The sequence below is a fragment of the Lutzomyia longipalpis genome, chromosome 2 (genome assembly GCF_024334085.1).
Source record: "Lutzomyia longipalpis isolate SR_M1_2022 chromosome 2, ASM2433408v1".
Taxonomy (NCBI): domain Eukaryota; kingdom Metazoa; phylum Arthropoda; class Insecta; order Diptera; family Psychodidae; genus Lutzomyia; species Lutzomyia longipalpis.
The window spans coordinates 13,844,753-13,858,652 of record NC_074708.1 but is presented as its reverse complement, the minus strand read 5'-3'; the positions used below and the strand labels follow the sequence as shown (position 1 = coordinate 13,858,652).

Sequence of the window (13,900 nt, the reverse complement as noted above, 5' to 3'; positions counted from 1 at the left end):
ATTTAATTTTAATCACTTAATAATGCGTGTATGAACCGATTTAAATTAATTTCTGGGTACCTACATATTTTCTTATAAAGAAAGCACGGAATTTTTCATCAATTTACCTCATTTTTCATTCAAAAAGTTTTTTTATTAGCTGTGATTTTCAAATTATAAATTAAACAATTTCTCCCTGAATTTCCTCCTAAAAAAAACATTTCAAGATACTTCTTAAGATGCTACAGAGAGTCGAAGAAAAAAAAAACATTTTGGGAGAGAAATAACGAAAACAAGGCAAAAGGCACAAGAAAAAAAATGTAAAGTTATAAAAAGTACAACTCTCTGTGGGTAAAAAAAAAAGAGCATCGGAATGTGACCTTTTCGAATTGGTATTGGATCTCTGTGTTGATTCTTTTCGTCTTCAACTCACCATGGGTATGTTCATTGCGCCCAGCGAGTTCTCGCTCTCTCTCTGGGTTTTCAATTCAGCATTCGCATGCTGGCGACTTTGGGGTTTTCTCCTCTTGTGCCCTTTTAGTCTTATATCCAGCCCAAAAATCATCCTTCTGCGAGTATCGCGCGCCATTCCATGGTGAACCTCCTGACGATGTTCTGTGTAAATGTGTGGTGGTCCCATGCCACGGTGACCCTCTGTATTCGCTCAGATTGCAATGTAGGTTTTAATTTTATTTTCTGCTACAGATGTGCTGCATTCCAGAAATTCATTCATTGTCATCGAGGTGTTGGGGTCTTTTTAAAAGTAATAAAAACCTCACGATATTTTCGTTTGTGCTGAAAACTCGTTCGTTTGTCGCGTTTCTTTTCCTTCCATGCGCGCAGAAAATGTGTATATGAACATACCTAAGAAAGAAATATGTAGGTATATTGTGGCAGAAGCATTGTTTGCCTATATAACGTACCTACCTACCTATATACCCCGTAAGAATTAATTGATGATTTTTTTTGTGTACTTCATCTTATATACTTCACAAGAAGTAATTACAACTGGCGGAGTGCATGAAACTTCTTCTCTTCGAACGGAATAGCATTCCATCTTTTTGGAGCGAATCCATCTCTTGGCGTCCACGAAAAAAAAGAAAGAGTGTTGAACTCACGCGAGTTTTGGGCTCTTTCTTCCAGATTTTATAAGTATTATATTGGGGAAGGCTTTAATGTTGAATTAAGAAGGTAAAAAAAAAACGAAAGAATCAAGAGAGATGCGAGCTTGATGAAATGACATCATATGGAGATGAGGAGGCACCCAGTCGTCCAAAACCTATTTACAATCTTAACCTTTTGACACCTTCTCCGTGGATCTTGTGTGTGCTCTCCAGCGGACTCTCCCCCATTGCCAACGGCGTGGCCACAAACTTCACATTCACAAAACAATTTATGATTATTGTTGTGATCTGCGCGAGCACAATGAGACGAAGAAGAAGGTTGAAGATGGAAGGAAGACCAACAACAACAAAAAAGCAACCAGTGAGACGTCCACCAAACGCGAGACCACATTCCAAACGACTTTTTTCCCATTTGCCTCCACACTTCCCCGGCTTTAACCCCAAAGAGATGTATCTTTTGCCCATTTTTCATCGATTGCAATAAATTTTAAATTTGTCGTCTCCAATTGCCAGAATGCAACACGGAACGACCAACAAATTTTTTTTGACACAGCCCGTAGATCATTCTATTGATGTGCAAGCGCTCTCCAACAGCCCCATCATCAATATCCTTTTTTTTTAATTTATTTTTGCCAAAAAGGAATTTTTAATGTGCTAAAGGAATTCTTTTTAGCACTCTTTGGCTCTTCTAAAAGCAAAATTATTAAATGTTGCGGGAAATTGGGTTTTCTTTCCTTGGAAAATTTAAACCTTCATGTTTGATTACAAAAATTGATATATATTTTTTAGGTGCTCCTTTTAATCCGAAATTTGGTCTCAAAAAGAAATTCTGGTTGCTATTTTCAAAATTTTCTTGATTGATCTGCTTTATGACTGGCTAACCAAACCTTCTAATATTTTTAATTTCTTCTGATTTTCTCAGAAAAATAATAGGTGTATTGACTTTACAAAATTGCAGAAAAATATACCTACATTACATATAGTGTTAATAAATTAATTAGGCTTTGCTTCTTTATTAGAATTTTATTTGTTTTATTCAAAAAAAAAAAAATAATACAGTAATGCCTCGAAGTAGAACTTTGTTCAATTCTTTAATTTGAGTGAACTGTAAAATTTTTCTGAAACAACTAAGTCGTTTAAAATTATGAGTTTTCCAACATTATTTTTCTGTTAGATTTTCCTGGTTTCTAGGCTAGCGGAAAAGTCTTATTTATCAAGTTAAATTGAAAACTTTAAACAAACATTAAAATTAAACAAATAATTGTTGGAGTGTCTTGATATGCATTACAACATTCTTAGCATCTAAGCTGTGATTAATCTTGATAAAAATCATGTCTTTTTTAATCTTTTGTAAATCGATAACCAAATATATCTTCTTACAAAGAATCACTGAAAAAATAAAAGAATTACTACTGCGGGATCCCACTGTAAATCATTTCTTAAGAAAAACTAAATCACAATAAAAATTCCAATTAGGAATATTCAAAAAGTTATTTAAAGAACCTTCTCTTTAGCTTAAATTCTCTTATCACCTTGGCAACAGAAATATCAAGAAGAAAATCATACTTCTTTAGCGAGTTAGGAGAGTGAAAGAAAATTCCGCGTGTATTGTGGACCCATCGCGATGAACTCAAAAATCCATCATGTTTCTTTAGGTGATTATCACATTGGAATTCGCAATTTATTGCAAATTCTCCGGAGATGACTCGTTTTCTTCATTCCGACACACACACACACTGTTGTTTGCAATTAATGGCACTGGAGGAAGCCTTTAAGATGAGCGCGCGAAAAAAAATGAAGAAGTGTACAGAAGAAAGACAAACGACACTACAAAATATTTTCTTAATTGGTGCAAATTATATAGCGCCGTGCTGACTTTCCGTGGAAATATTTGAAATTGTTAGTGTGTGGTGTATTTATTAAAATCAGAATAAATTATTTCAGCATGTGGTGTTTATTTTCTTTTCTTTTTTTTTATCTTCTTCAGATGGCGAGTATCTCTTTGCCGATCCCGAGAGCAAATTGTCCAAGTACGGCCCCAAGAGTTGGCGTTCATCTCACACGCATGTAAGATCAATTTTTTCTTCACTCATCATAATAATTTTTGAAATCATCTAATTTGCTTTAATTCTGTTCATTTTTTATATGAGATTTTATCAAGAAAATTAGATCACGAAAGTCAATCATAACGCGTCCAGTTATAAGAGTTGGTGTCCCACAACGTCTAGAAGTTTGTTTATGCGATGTAGTGCGATTTGTAAGCAGAATTAGTAGGCAAAGTTGATTTTTTTTTTGTAAAATTCGGCAATTTGATGGATAAAAATGGTTATATCTCTGGTTCTATAAGACCTACAGAAATTTCTTGACTAGTTTTGGAAAGGTCTTGAAATAAACTATAATCTGACATATATTTCGATACATTTCAAGGTGACCTCTAGAACACAAAATGGCGGATTTTTGTTTCACCAAAACAGTTTTTGGCATTTTTTGTCTCGAAGGAATGGTTGTAGAGGTTTCTGATGTCCTAGAAAGTTGTAGAGTTTTGCAAAACCTTTAATTTGATACTAAGATGAGCAAAATCGGACAAGCCGTTCAGGAGATATGGCTCTTAGAACTTTTCAAATTCAAGAATTTTTCAAATGGCTATATCTTCTAAACGGCGACATAGAATTTCTTCATTTTTGGACTGGTACAAGATTATTAGTCCTGCTACAACATATCAAAATTTAAAAGAAATCGATAATGGGGATTCGGAGATATTGCCCCTTAAAGTTAGGCAATTTTTGTTTTTGATTTAAGCGCCTCTTGTGGTCATTTTTAGAACTTGAAATGTTTTAGACAGTTGTAGGGCTTCTTAAAACCTTTCATTTGATACCAAGATGATCAAAATCGGTCAAGCCGTTTTCGAGTTATATTGAAAAAACACTTTTTGCTTTAGGCCGCCATATTTGCTAAACCGCTTGACCGATTTTCAAGTATGATTTATCGATGAAAACGTCTCACTGAGCTCTACAACATACTAAAATTTCAGACCTCTAGCTGTAAGGGAAGTGGTTGATGGTAGTTCAAAATGGCGGATGGCGGCCATCTTGGATTTTGAAAATGCAAAAAAATGAAATTTTACACCCATATTTCTATAGAAAAGTTCAAACCCGAAGTCTCTATCTGTTACCGTTCTCAAGATATAAGACAAAGTTTGGACCACCGGTAGGCCGGCCGGAAGGCCGGCAGGCCGGCCGGCAGGCCGGCCGGATCAAAAATTTTCCACCACCATTTTCGTAATGTGGGATGTCTAAAACGTGCTCATACCAAGTTTGAACCCGATCTGAGGTGGTCGGTTTTTCCGACGATTACAATACTTGGTGTTGGCCACGAAGTGGAACACCAACTAATAAATACGGTTCAAGGGAAAATTATCTGTGAATGAAATGTGTTCAAATATTCGGTATTTAGAAAATTTATTCGGAACAATTATAAAATTTATTCACTTTAATGGATAGAGTTCTGATTTAAAATTTTTGGGAAATATTTCACAAAAAAGAACATTTTTAGCTAAAAAGAATTTTTTCTTCTTCCACAGGGCCTCGACGCAAATGGTCGCCCTCTCCTGGAGCTGCATTTTCGTGTGCAGTTCTACATCGAGAGTCCGCTAATGCTACGAGATGAGACCTCCCGCCATTACTACTACCTTCAGCTGAAAGCCAACGCAGTGTCCCGTGATGTGCCACGTGAGTGTTCGGAACAGAGTCTCCTCCTGCTTGGTGGTTTAGCCCTCCAGGCGGATCATGGGGATTCTCCGGAGGAGCAATCAACCGACTACTTTCGCCTCGAAGACTACATACCATCTTCAATGCATTCCTCATGGGGTGCATCGGCGCTTAACTCCTGCCATCGTGAGTACCGTGCCATGTCACGTGCAGACGCCGAGACGCACTACATACGTGAAGCTTGTGCCCTCCACGAAGCCATAAATGCCCACATGTTCCGCATGAAGAGCACAAAGGGTGACACAAGTCCAGGATCTGTGTGGCTGGCGGTATATGCGAAGGGAATTAAAATTCTCGGGGATGCCAGTACATCAACCACATTCCTCTGGCCCACAATAAGTAAGCTCAGCTTTGAACGGAAGAAATTTGAAATTCGCTCGGGGGACAACAAGATCACCCTGTATGCGAGTAGTGATGAGAAGAATAAGATGCTCCTGGCTCTTTGTCGGGAAACCCATCAGTTCTCCATGAAGATCGCCCCACGATTGACGGAGGCAATAAAGCGCGAAGAGGAGGAGAGTAGCTGCATCCACACGTGCTACATGTACTCACGATCGCTGCCCTACAACAAGAACAAGAATGATCAACGTATATCGGTGATTAGTAGTACGAGTAGCAATACAACGTCCGGCATTATAAGTGATCGTGTCCATTCGGAGGATGAGCTGGAGATTATGATCAATTCCCCTCCAGCTGTACCCATTGCAGCCCCCAGTACGGAGAGCTTAGCCCTGGCACATCTTCTCGATCGACCCAGTGTCAGTCGGCAGGCATCTTCCGTTGGGCAGGTCTCCCTGAAGGGCTTGGAAGACACCCTGGCGGCACTGAGTGTGCGATCAACAAGTAGTGGTGGTGAATCAGCTGAACCGCAAGAACGCAATTCCGCACCAGCAGATCGTACTTCCAATGACACAGACTCACCGGGATCGCAGCACAACATCAGCTCACAGTGCTCCTCAACGTGTAGTACTGTTGTTGTAGCCACTGATACCACAACCCTTCCGAGTCCACCACAAACCAATACAAGACGCCATAGCACCTGCTCAAGTCTCGAACTTGGCTTCAGTCACACCGCACAGAATTCTGTGCTGAGTGAAGTCACCTCAACGTGCCTCAATCACGACGAAGAGGAAGAAGAAGGATCCTCCCTCGGAGTCTACACACTCGCACACACGGCCCCACCAACGGAAACCAGCGGTGTGTACACGATGAATAGCAGTGAAATGGCCGAATCTGAGAGTCACGAATCCTCCCACTATGGAAGTTTCCAGCCTAATGAGAGTATCGCAAATCTCGATTCAGTGGATGGAGATGACTTTCGGCACAGGCTCAATAGTGACGCCACAACGGACTTCCGTGTACGTTCTGACTCCAATGTGAGTGCTTCGGGTTCCTTTAGGGGTGATGGAAGTGATCCCACGGACAATAAGCATGCCCTCCTGAGTGCTGAAGAATTGACTGACCTCATCGTTGGGAGGGGTACGTACCCAAATAGGAAGACTGTGAGCAATACGTTGGATTCTGATTGTGACTACGTGACACTACCACTACCGCTGGAGGGTGATAGCTACATTCAAGGGCATCAGGATACAGCACCGACTGAGGAGGAATTCGAATTGGATATAATGGCAAATCCACCGGCACCACCAAAACGAATCAATAGCACTGGAAGGAGTTCTTTGGCAAACATTGTACCCGCACGGAGATCACCACCTCCCTACAATTCACGCCATGAAACGACGGGTTTGTGTGGACCGGCTGTACGTGAGGAAGTACCTGTGATTCCCCTACGGGATCCACCACCGTATCCACAGCAACCAACCCCAAGAGCTCCTCCACCGAGTGCACCCCTTCCCGCAGCAACTTCCCTGAGTTCAGTGATCCCCGAAGAGGCAGCAGCGAGATTTATCACCACACGGCCACACATAAATATCCTCAAGGCGCATACGAGTGTCGTGGGGGAGAAACCGAGCTTTGCAGCACCCACAATTCAACCATCAACGCCCGCTGTTACCCCCACAACATCAACCCTGAATGCTCCGACGACAATTGGCATTCCCATTGTGCCGTATAGCCTGCATACACCCCACAAGAGCATGTCTGCCATTCCACCACCTCATACACCCTATTTGGAAGCCACAAACACATCTCCACGCACCTGCGTTCTGTTGCCGGTGATAAAACCCCGGCAGTACCTTCCACCACCCCCACAGACTCCTCGTCAACCACCTCCACCCCCTCCACCACAGCTCGCCACGGTGTACTCATCGCAATTGGCACGATCGCAAATTGAGCTGTACCAGCAGCAGCTCTACAGTGACGTGGACTACGTGATCTACCCCATTCAGGACCCAGCAGTGAGTCAGCAAGAATACCTGGATGCGAAGCAGGGGTCAATCCTAGCGGCAATGGCACAGAGTCCACCGCCACCGCCGTATTTAGCCTACCACGCGGCACCATCCACAAGTTCCTGGGACACCTGCAAAGGTCACACAATCTACCGTTCTACGCCCTACTTGCCAATGGCTGTGCCACTCTCCACCCACTCACGCTACGCCTCAACGCAGAATCTCTCCGACTCGTACGTCCAACTCCCTGGTGCCTATTCACCACTCTATTCCCCATCAGTGGCCAGCTTGTGCTCCTCGTATGAGCCACCACCACCACTTCCGCTGCGCCCAAGACCCATCAGCACCAATTCCATCTTCTCCAGATCGCGTTCTGATGACAATATTCTCAATTCCATCGATGCACAGCCCAAGGCGAGGCGTCTACCACCTCCACCACCGGTGGATGCCAAGAGGAAGCTCAAGCCACCCATTCCGACGCCAACGGAAAATCTTCCAGGTAATTTCTTCTACTTTTCTTTTGCATTCGGAAGATTACAAATTCGGTTAATAAAAAATCTTAAAAATCTTTTTTGTGAAAGAATAAAAATTAAAAAATATTTTTTACGTCCACGCAGTATCTGGCACAACAAGCAAATCTGTCGCAGTTCCATCTTCCGCAGTCAAGTCAGGTCAACAGGCACAGATGAATGGAACCACAAAGGCGGAATGTAGCACATCTCCACCCACAATTGACATCCTCACAATGCGTGAGAAGAGCAAAAATATGGATTTGCCCCTAATCTCTGCCCTGTGCAACGATCGATCATTGCTGAAGCAGACCAAGGCGTTCGTGATGCCGCGTCACCCACGATCGGGTAGTGGTCAGATGCAGAGCGGTGTCCTGAGTCCCACTATCGCTAGTCACACAGCCATTAAGGGCAAGTACCCCGTTTCGGGTCTGAGCACCGTTCAGCTGGCCAAGCCACGCAAATCCACCGTAAGTCATCGCCATCCCAGCGACAAGCTCCCCCCGTTGCCGTGTCAGTGTCAGACAAAACCCACGGAGGGCAATAACTACGTGATGGATCCCACACCGACGCCCATCAAGCATAAAAGCTTCAATTCCCAACCCAGCACGTAATCTTTTGTGTTTAAAAAAAAAAGGGAAAATCATCATTTTTTTAGGGGAACATTTCACCCACCGACTGTTTCGTTTAAGGAAATTTGTGAGCTTAAATTTAAAAAAAAATACTAAAAGAATAAAAAAATCTCTAGTAAAAATTTCGCAACATTCTCGTGAAGAAAAAAAGTAAATCAATGGAAAAAATCTGTTCCAAGAGAATTAGCCCCTTAAAGGAAAAAAAAACTAATAAAAGAAAAATCCTTAAATTAAAAAAGAAGGAGAAAAGAAAGAATAGATAGAGTATAAGAAAGCAAAAAAAAAAGTAGAATAAAATGTAATTTTCTAATTGAGAGACAAACAAACTGCATGGAGAACTAAAAAAAAATGAAGAAGAAAGAAATCCAGTAAATAGTAGATTGTAATATTTGTTGTTAAAAGAAAATGATAATATTCAGGTAAAACAATACCTCTAGGGTGTAACTTATATGACTTTTCACTTTTAAAAAGAGAAAATTATAACATAATTAATAAAAATTATTAATTTAGAGACATTTCTGTACTACAAAATCTCTTAAGTTTTTTTTTCTATGTGTAATGTGTAATTAAACATTTAGGATTCTCAATTTTATTTTGTAATATTTTCATTGTTAGACAGAAAATCTTTGTATTTTTTTATACATTTAAGATTATTATTACTGATGCTAGAGTAATAAAAATTTTCAATTTTCATGAAAACTTTTGCTTCTTACTTGTCCAGCTTTACAATAATCGTCTCCATTGGCTTCACTTGGATACTGCTGAAGAAGACCTTTTCCCCCTTGAGAGATCCCAGCATTATTTCTCCCGCATAGAACATCCCCGAGAGGTCAAGGACGAGGGATTTACTTCCAAAATTTGAGATTGATGTGAAGGTATTTCGTCTGGGGTACCATCTTTCGAGGATTAAGATATCATTTTTGCTGTATCTGAAATGGAGTTTATAGAAAAAGAAATTTAATGTGTTTTTAAAAAGAATCTTTCTTTAATTTGTCTCTTTAAATTCTTAAAAAAAATGGATTAGAAATTGATACAGGTAGGGTCAAAATTATGTTTTATACGAAATATTCTTTAAAATAATTTGATTTTCGGAAATATTCTTCATAAATATTCTCTATAGTGAAAATATTCTTCTTAAATATTCTGAGTACTTTGAATATTCTTTAAATATTTCGAATCCCTTGAATATTCTTCAAATATATTCCGAATACTTTAAATATTCCGAATGTTTTGAAGATTCTTCTAAAATATTTTAAACATTTTATATAATACCGAATCCTTCGAATAGATTCTTTAAAATTATTTCTAATACTTTGATTATTCTTCAAAAATATCCTTTAAAATAATTACCTCACAGCAGTATTGAGAACCGATTGATGTTCCTTTATGACGGCATTCTGGTAGATGGAAGGAGAAATTCCACGAAGTCTTATCATCCCTGCCACATGTTCAAAATGATGGAAAGCCACAAAGGCTCCCCGAGGTAGCCAAGGCAAATGCTCTTTCACCGTGAACTGAATTTCCGAATCCCAAACCATTGTTGAGAGATGATGCAGATGCTTGGACTCTTCGTGCTCCCCGAGAGGATCATAAACTTCCTGCAGAGCAACTTCGTCTCCGTAGAAAATGCTCGGAGTTCCCGGAAGCATGAGCTGCATGAGTGTGGCTGCTAGAGAAATATTTGAGCTTGTTCCTTGGGCCAATCTTCTCTCGGTTACACCACCCAAACTCCAGTGAATCCATGGACCAAAACCAGGTGCCAGGAAGCGAGAATTGAGGATTGATTGAACCTTCTCAGCAATGACTTTTGTCCCATTGGAGACATCCACGAAAACATCCACCAAATCCACGCAATGCCTCACCTTCTCCGCCGTGTCATCATCCACAGAGTCAAAGACGAGTTTACTAACCATGAGAATCCGATCAGAGCCCAAAGCGAATTTCCACTCTTGAAGATTCTCAATTAAATACGGATCACCTGCGTAGTTCTCGAGTCCTTTCACATAGAATCCATCCACACCCATTGAGAGCCAAAATCGCATAGCTGTAAGTACAGGATCTTCCGAAGTGTCACTATCCTGGAACACTTCCTCATCTTCCGTGTCAGTTGAGTTTGTTGCTTCCGTGAAATTCTCACGAATTACAGCGAGATGCTTAACAAGAGGATAAATGGGAAGGTCCAGGATCAATGAAATATTCCTTCTTTGCAGTATACGCGCCAAATACGTTAAATCCCTCGGAGTTCCCAGAATTTCATCAATGTCCAGGAGAGTTGTGACATTCTGGAAGTGATCCGGATAGTGCTTGGCGGGGAATATTGAATTCAACCGTACAGCTCCAACGCCCAAACTCTCCAGGTAATCAATGCGACTCGCCAAGCCCTTTAAATCACCCAAACCGTCCCCATTGGAATCCTGAAAACTCGCCGGGAAGATCTCATAGAAGACAGCTCCCTTGTACCAGGGTACTTCGGGATTGCAGGATTTGGGTAATTTGAACATCATGGCAACAACAATGGCACACATTGCAAAGAGACCGGACATGAAGAGGAAGAAGGTACATTTGCGGATGAGAGGCCAGTTCCAGTTCACAAAAGACGGTGTATCCTTTGTCATGGGGATGCTAAAGACTCCTGTTTGGGTAACACCATTGTCCTAAAATTAAAATTTAATTAATTAATTAATTATCTTTTATAGAAATATTCTTTGGGTAATTGTCTAGATTAGTTTATTAGGTCTTGAAAATATTGAAAAAGATCCTTAACTAACACGTCCTTTTGATTTGTACTTTAAATCCTTTTTATTTTAATTTCATTAGATATTTAGTCAAAATATCAGAATTTTTATAGCACAACATGTGTCCTGACTATTTTTGGTTAAAATAAAATGTGTCTTTGCTATGAAATTATGATTTTTTAATCAAAATTTTGAAAATCTTGTTCGCGGAGTCATTTAAAAAAAATCTTACAAAGAAAATCTTTCCTACAAAATTCAATTCTAAAACATTTCCATTTCTCATCAAATTTTGATCAAAGGTCTGATAAAATTGATTTTATATGCGTATGTATTAGCATTAGACTTACTTGCGTAATGTCTCCATTTTTGCTGCCCAAATGCTGATATGCGTGCTTATTGAAGAGAGATCCTGGTCCATTGGCAGTGACTTGAATCCCAATGCCTGAGCTACTTCCTGAAGAGCTTGAATCTGCTTGAGCATCATCACCTTCATGGAAAAAAGAGAATTTAATTAAAAAGCTAAGAAAATGTTTTAAAAAATCAAGACAAACTCACCTTGAAACTCACCACCGAGATCTTCATTATTTCCTTCATCAATCCCCGTACTTGGCGTGAGGGGATGTATAAAATCCATTGGCGGTGGGCTGGGTGTTGTTGGGAGGAGTGGACATATGGATGCATCCTCTTCGGGCATGAAGGTTGACACAGACGGTGAGGTCGTGAGTGATGAGGGCAAATCTACCCCAAGGAGAGCAGGATCCGTCGAAATACCCAAATTATTCATCTCACAACGTGTTCTTGTGCACAAAATAAAACTTCACTTGGTCTCAATTGAAGGAATCACAACTTGAAGATGCGAATCAATTGAACCAATTAGCAGAAAATACAATGCTCAGGGTCTCTCAATATTTGCTCGACTTCTTTTCAACACAAATAGCAAAAAGAGAATTTTTTCTCAACACTGACAGATGCCCAAAAATATCATTCATAGGTCGTAGAACGAAGCGTTGCGACGCATTTATCGGCTAGCACGTGAATTTTCCGATTTTCCCGCAACAAACTGCGCAAGCTCTTGGAAAATTGGCATGGGAAATTCGAATCATAAAAGTTCGCTAAACAGCCACAAGCAAGCTATAAATTCAAAATCTCATTCGTTTAGTTGCGTATCATTGCAATTTTCTTTAAAATTGAATAATATTCTTCATGATATTCCCCAACAGTCATCCAACGGATCACGTATTAAAGAATCGCTGACTCGCACGTAGAGAGCTCAACAGATTAATTTAGTATTTATTTAAAACAAATCACTAATCAGATTGCGGAGGAAAAAAATCAATTTGCATGTGCTTTCCATTAAGACGGCAGCTAATCATGAGATAACTTTTGATCTCTCAGCTGATAAGAGAAATAAAATACAATTTAATCACACGACTTATAAATATTTTTAGCGCAATATTTAAAATTAATTTTGTACATAGAGTTTAATTTTAATCAGATGAAGTGAAAAAGTTCTTAACATGTTTATTTTTGTGGATCTCTAGTTATCACTATTTTGGGAAAATTAAATTCAGATTTATTGGAGACTTAAATTAGGCCAATTAGGCCAAAAATATGGTTTAAAAATTAAATAAAAGTATTTAAAATAAATTTATTTTTAACAGTTTATCAGAATAATTCTTTTATATTCAAAATCATTTAGATCTCCTTTTGATACGTATCAACAAAGAAAAATTGAAGCTCAGGAAAAAGGAGAACATGTACAAATCACTCTTAAGAAATTAGATTAATTCCAATTTATTCTGTATTTATTTGTTTAATTTTCAGAAGATTTTGCACAACAAAACCATGAAGACTTTTGATTAAATTAAAAATTACTTCGCTCCAATTTACCTCGTTTCTTTAATATTTTGCATAGCATTTTCCTTGCTTTTCATTACACCTATTTATTCAACAGATTGTGATAGATTTTATTACAAATTTTTTAAATTAAAAAAATATATAGAGAATACAATGCTTTGGAGAAGATAAAGCTGCTAAAAATCCAAAGAACAGAATTAATTTGTATTGAAGAAGAATTATCTTTTAAAATTATGTGAGATAAGGGCACCGAGAGCAACCAAGAGCAACATCATAGGATAACTAACCAAATCCTTTTCCATTCAATGACTAAACTTTATGCTATTTCTTAATTTCTTTATGCACGAAAATTCTTTTTTTTTTCTTCTCTTCCAAAACGGAAGAAGCATTTTTTGGAATTCCTCTCAAACCACAGGATTTTTGTGATAAACCAGAAAATGTATTTTAAAATATTTTTGAGCTATTTTTCCGCTTTTAATAAGAAAAGAATTTTATGCAAAAAAAACATATTTAAGTAAAAGCATAATATGTTTAAAAAAAAACCGCAGAAATATGTTGAATAAAAAAAAGTGGGTTTGTCAGCGGTTTAGGGAGGGAATTTGAAAATAATATAAAAAATTATGTTTTGAATGAATGGAAAATCTTTTCTTTAAATTTCATCAACACTTTTGACCTCTATAGTAGACGCAAACACAGTCGCGCATCACGATGTATTTTCATTTCCTCCGCATGTACCCCAAATGCCCCAAATGGTCATGATTCCCGCGCGCGCTGATCACACCCGAAATTTCCGAATGTAAAACGTTATCACAAGACGTGATTCCTCCAATTAAACATTTCCATTTAATATTCATTTTTAGGAAGAGGTCGAAAAAAAATTGTATTTTCCACTCAGCTCAATGATCATTGATGATTCTTATGAGGGTTCTTATGTATATGTTGCGTTCAT

The 13,900-nt window shown here is 38.9% G+C and overlaps 3 protein-coding genes across 4 annotated transcripts in view; 2 read left to right on the top strand and 1 right to left on the bottom strand.

Annotated features, from left to right (window-relative positions):
- Positions 1-9,054, top strand: part of LOC129790784 (protein expanded) — a 32,809-nt gene extending 23,755 nt beyond the window's left edge. Inside the window, exons 5-7 of the mRNA XM_055828505.1 lie at positions 3,091-3,170; positions 4,684-7,717; positions 7,836-9,054. Of these exons, the coding sequence (XP_055684480.1) occupies positions 3,091-3,170; positions 4,684-7,717; positions 7,836-8,341 (3,620 nt within the window). The 3' untranslated portion in view covers positions 8,342-9,054. The remainder of the gene's footprint in view (positions 1-3,090; positions 3,171-4,683; positions 7,718-7,835) is intronic.
- Positions 1-13,900, top strand: part of LOC129790795 (glutaredoxin domain-containing cysteine-rich protein CG31559-like) — a 383,040-nt gene that overhangs the window by 136,546 nt on the left and 232,594 nt on the right. The window lies entirely within an intron of this gene.
- On the bottom strand, positions 8,933-12,153 carry LOC129790791 (neutral and basic amino acid transport protein rBAT-like). The gene is made up of 4 exons (XM_055828517.1): positions 11,650-12,153; positions 11,442-11,581; positions 9,710-11,013; positions 8,933-9,288 (listed from the first exon to the last, which is right to left on the bottom strand). Exons 1-4 carry the CDS (start codon positions 11,876-11,878, stop codon positions 9,069-9,071), a joined length of 1,893 nt encoding a protein of 630 aa, XP_055684492.1. The 5' UTR covers positions 11,879-12,153; the 3' UTR covers positions 8,933-9,068.

What these genes read in the sequence shown, in the direction of transcription:
- LOC129790791 (XM_055828517.1), bottom strand. Translation starts at nt 11,878, where the DNA reads ATGAATAATTTGGGTATTTCGACGGATCCTGCTCTCCTTGGGGTAGAT. An exon ending in TCTCGGTGGTGAGTTTCAAG is followed by an intron (nt 11,582 to 11,649) that starts GTGAGTTTGTCT and finishes TTTTCCATGAAG; the next exon opens with GTGATGATGCTCAAGCAGAT. An exon ending in GTTCTCAATACTGCTGTGAG is followed by an intron (nt 9,289 to 9,709) that starts GTAATTATTTTA and finishes ACTCCATTTCAG; the next exon opens with ATACAGCAAAAATGATATCT.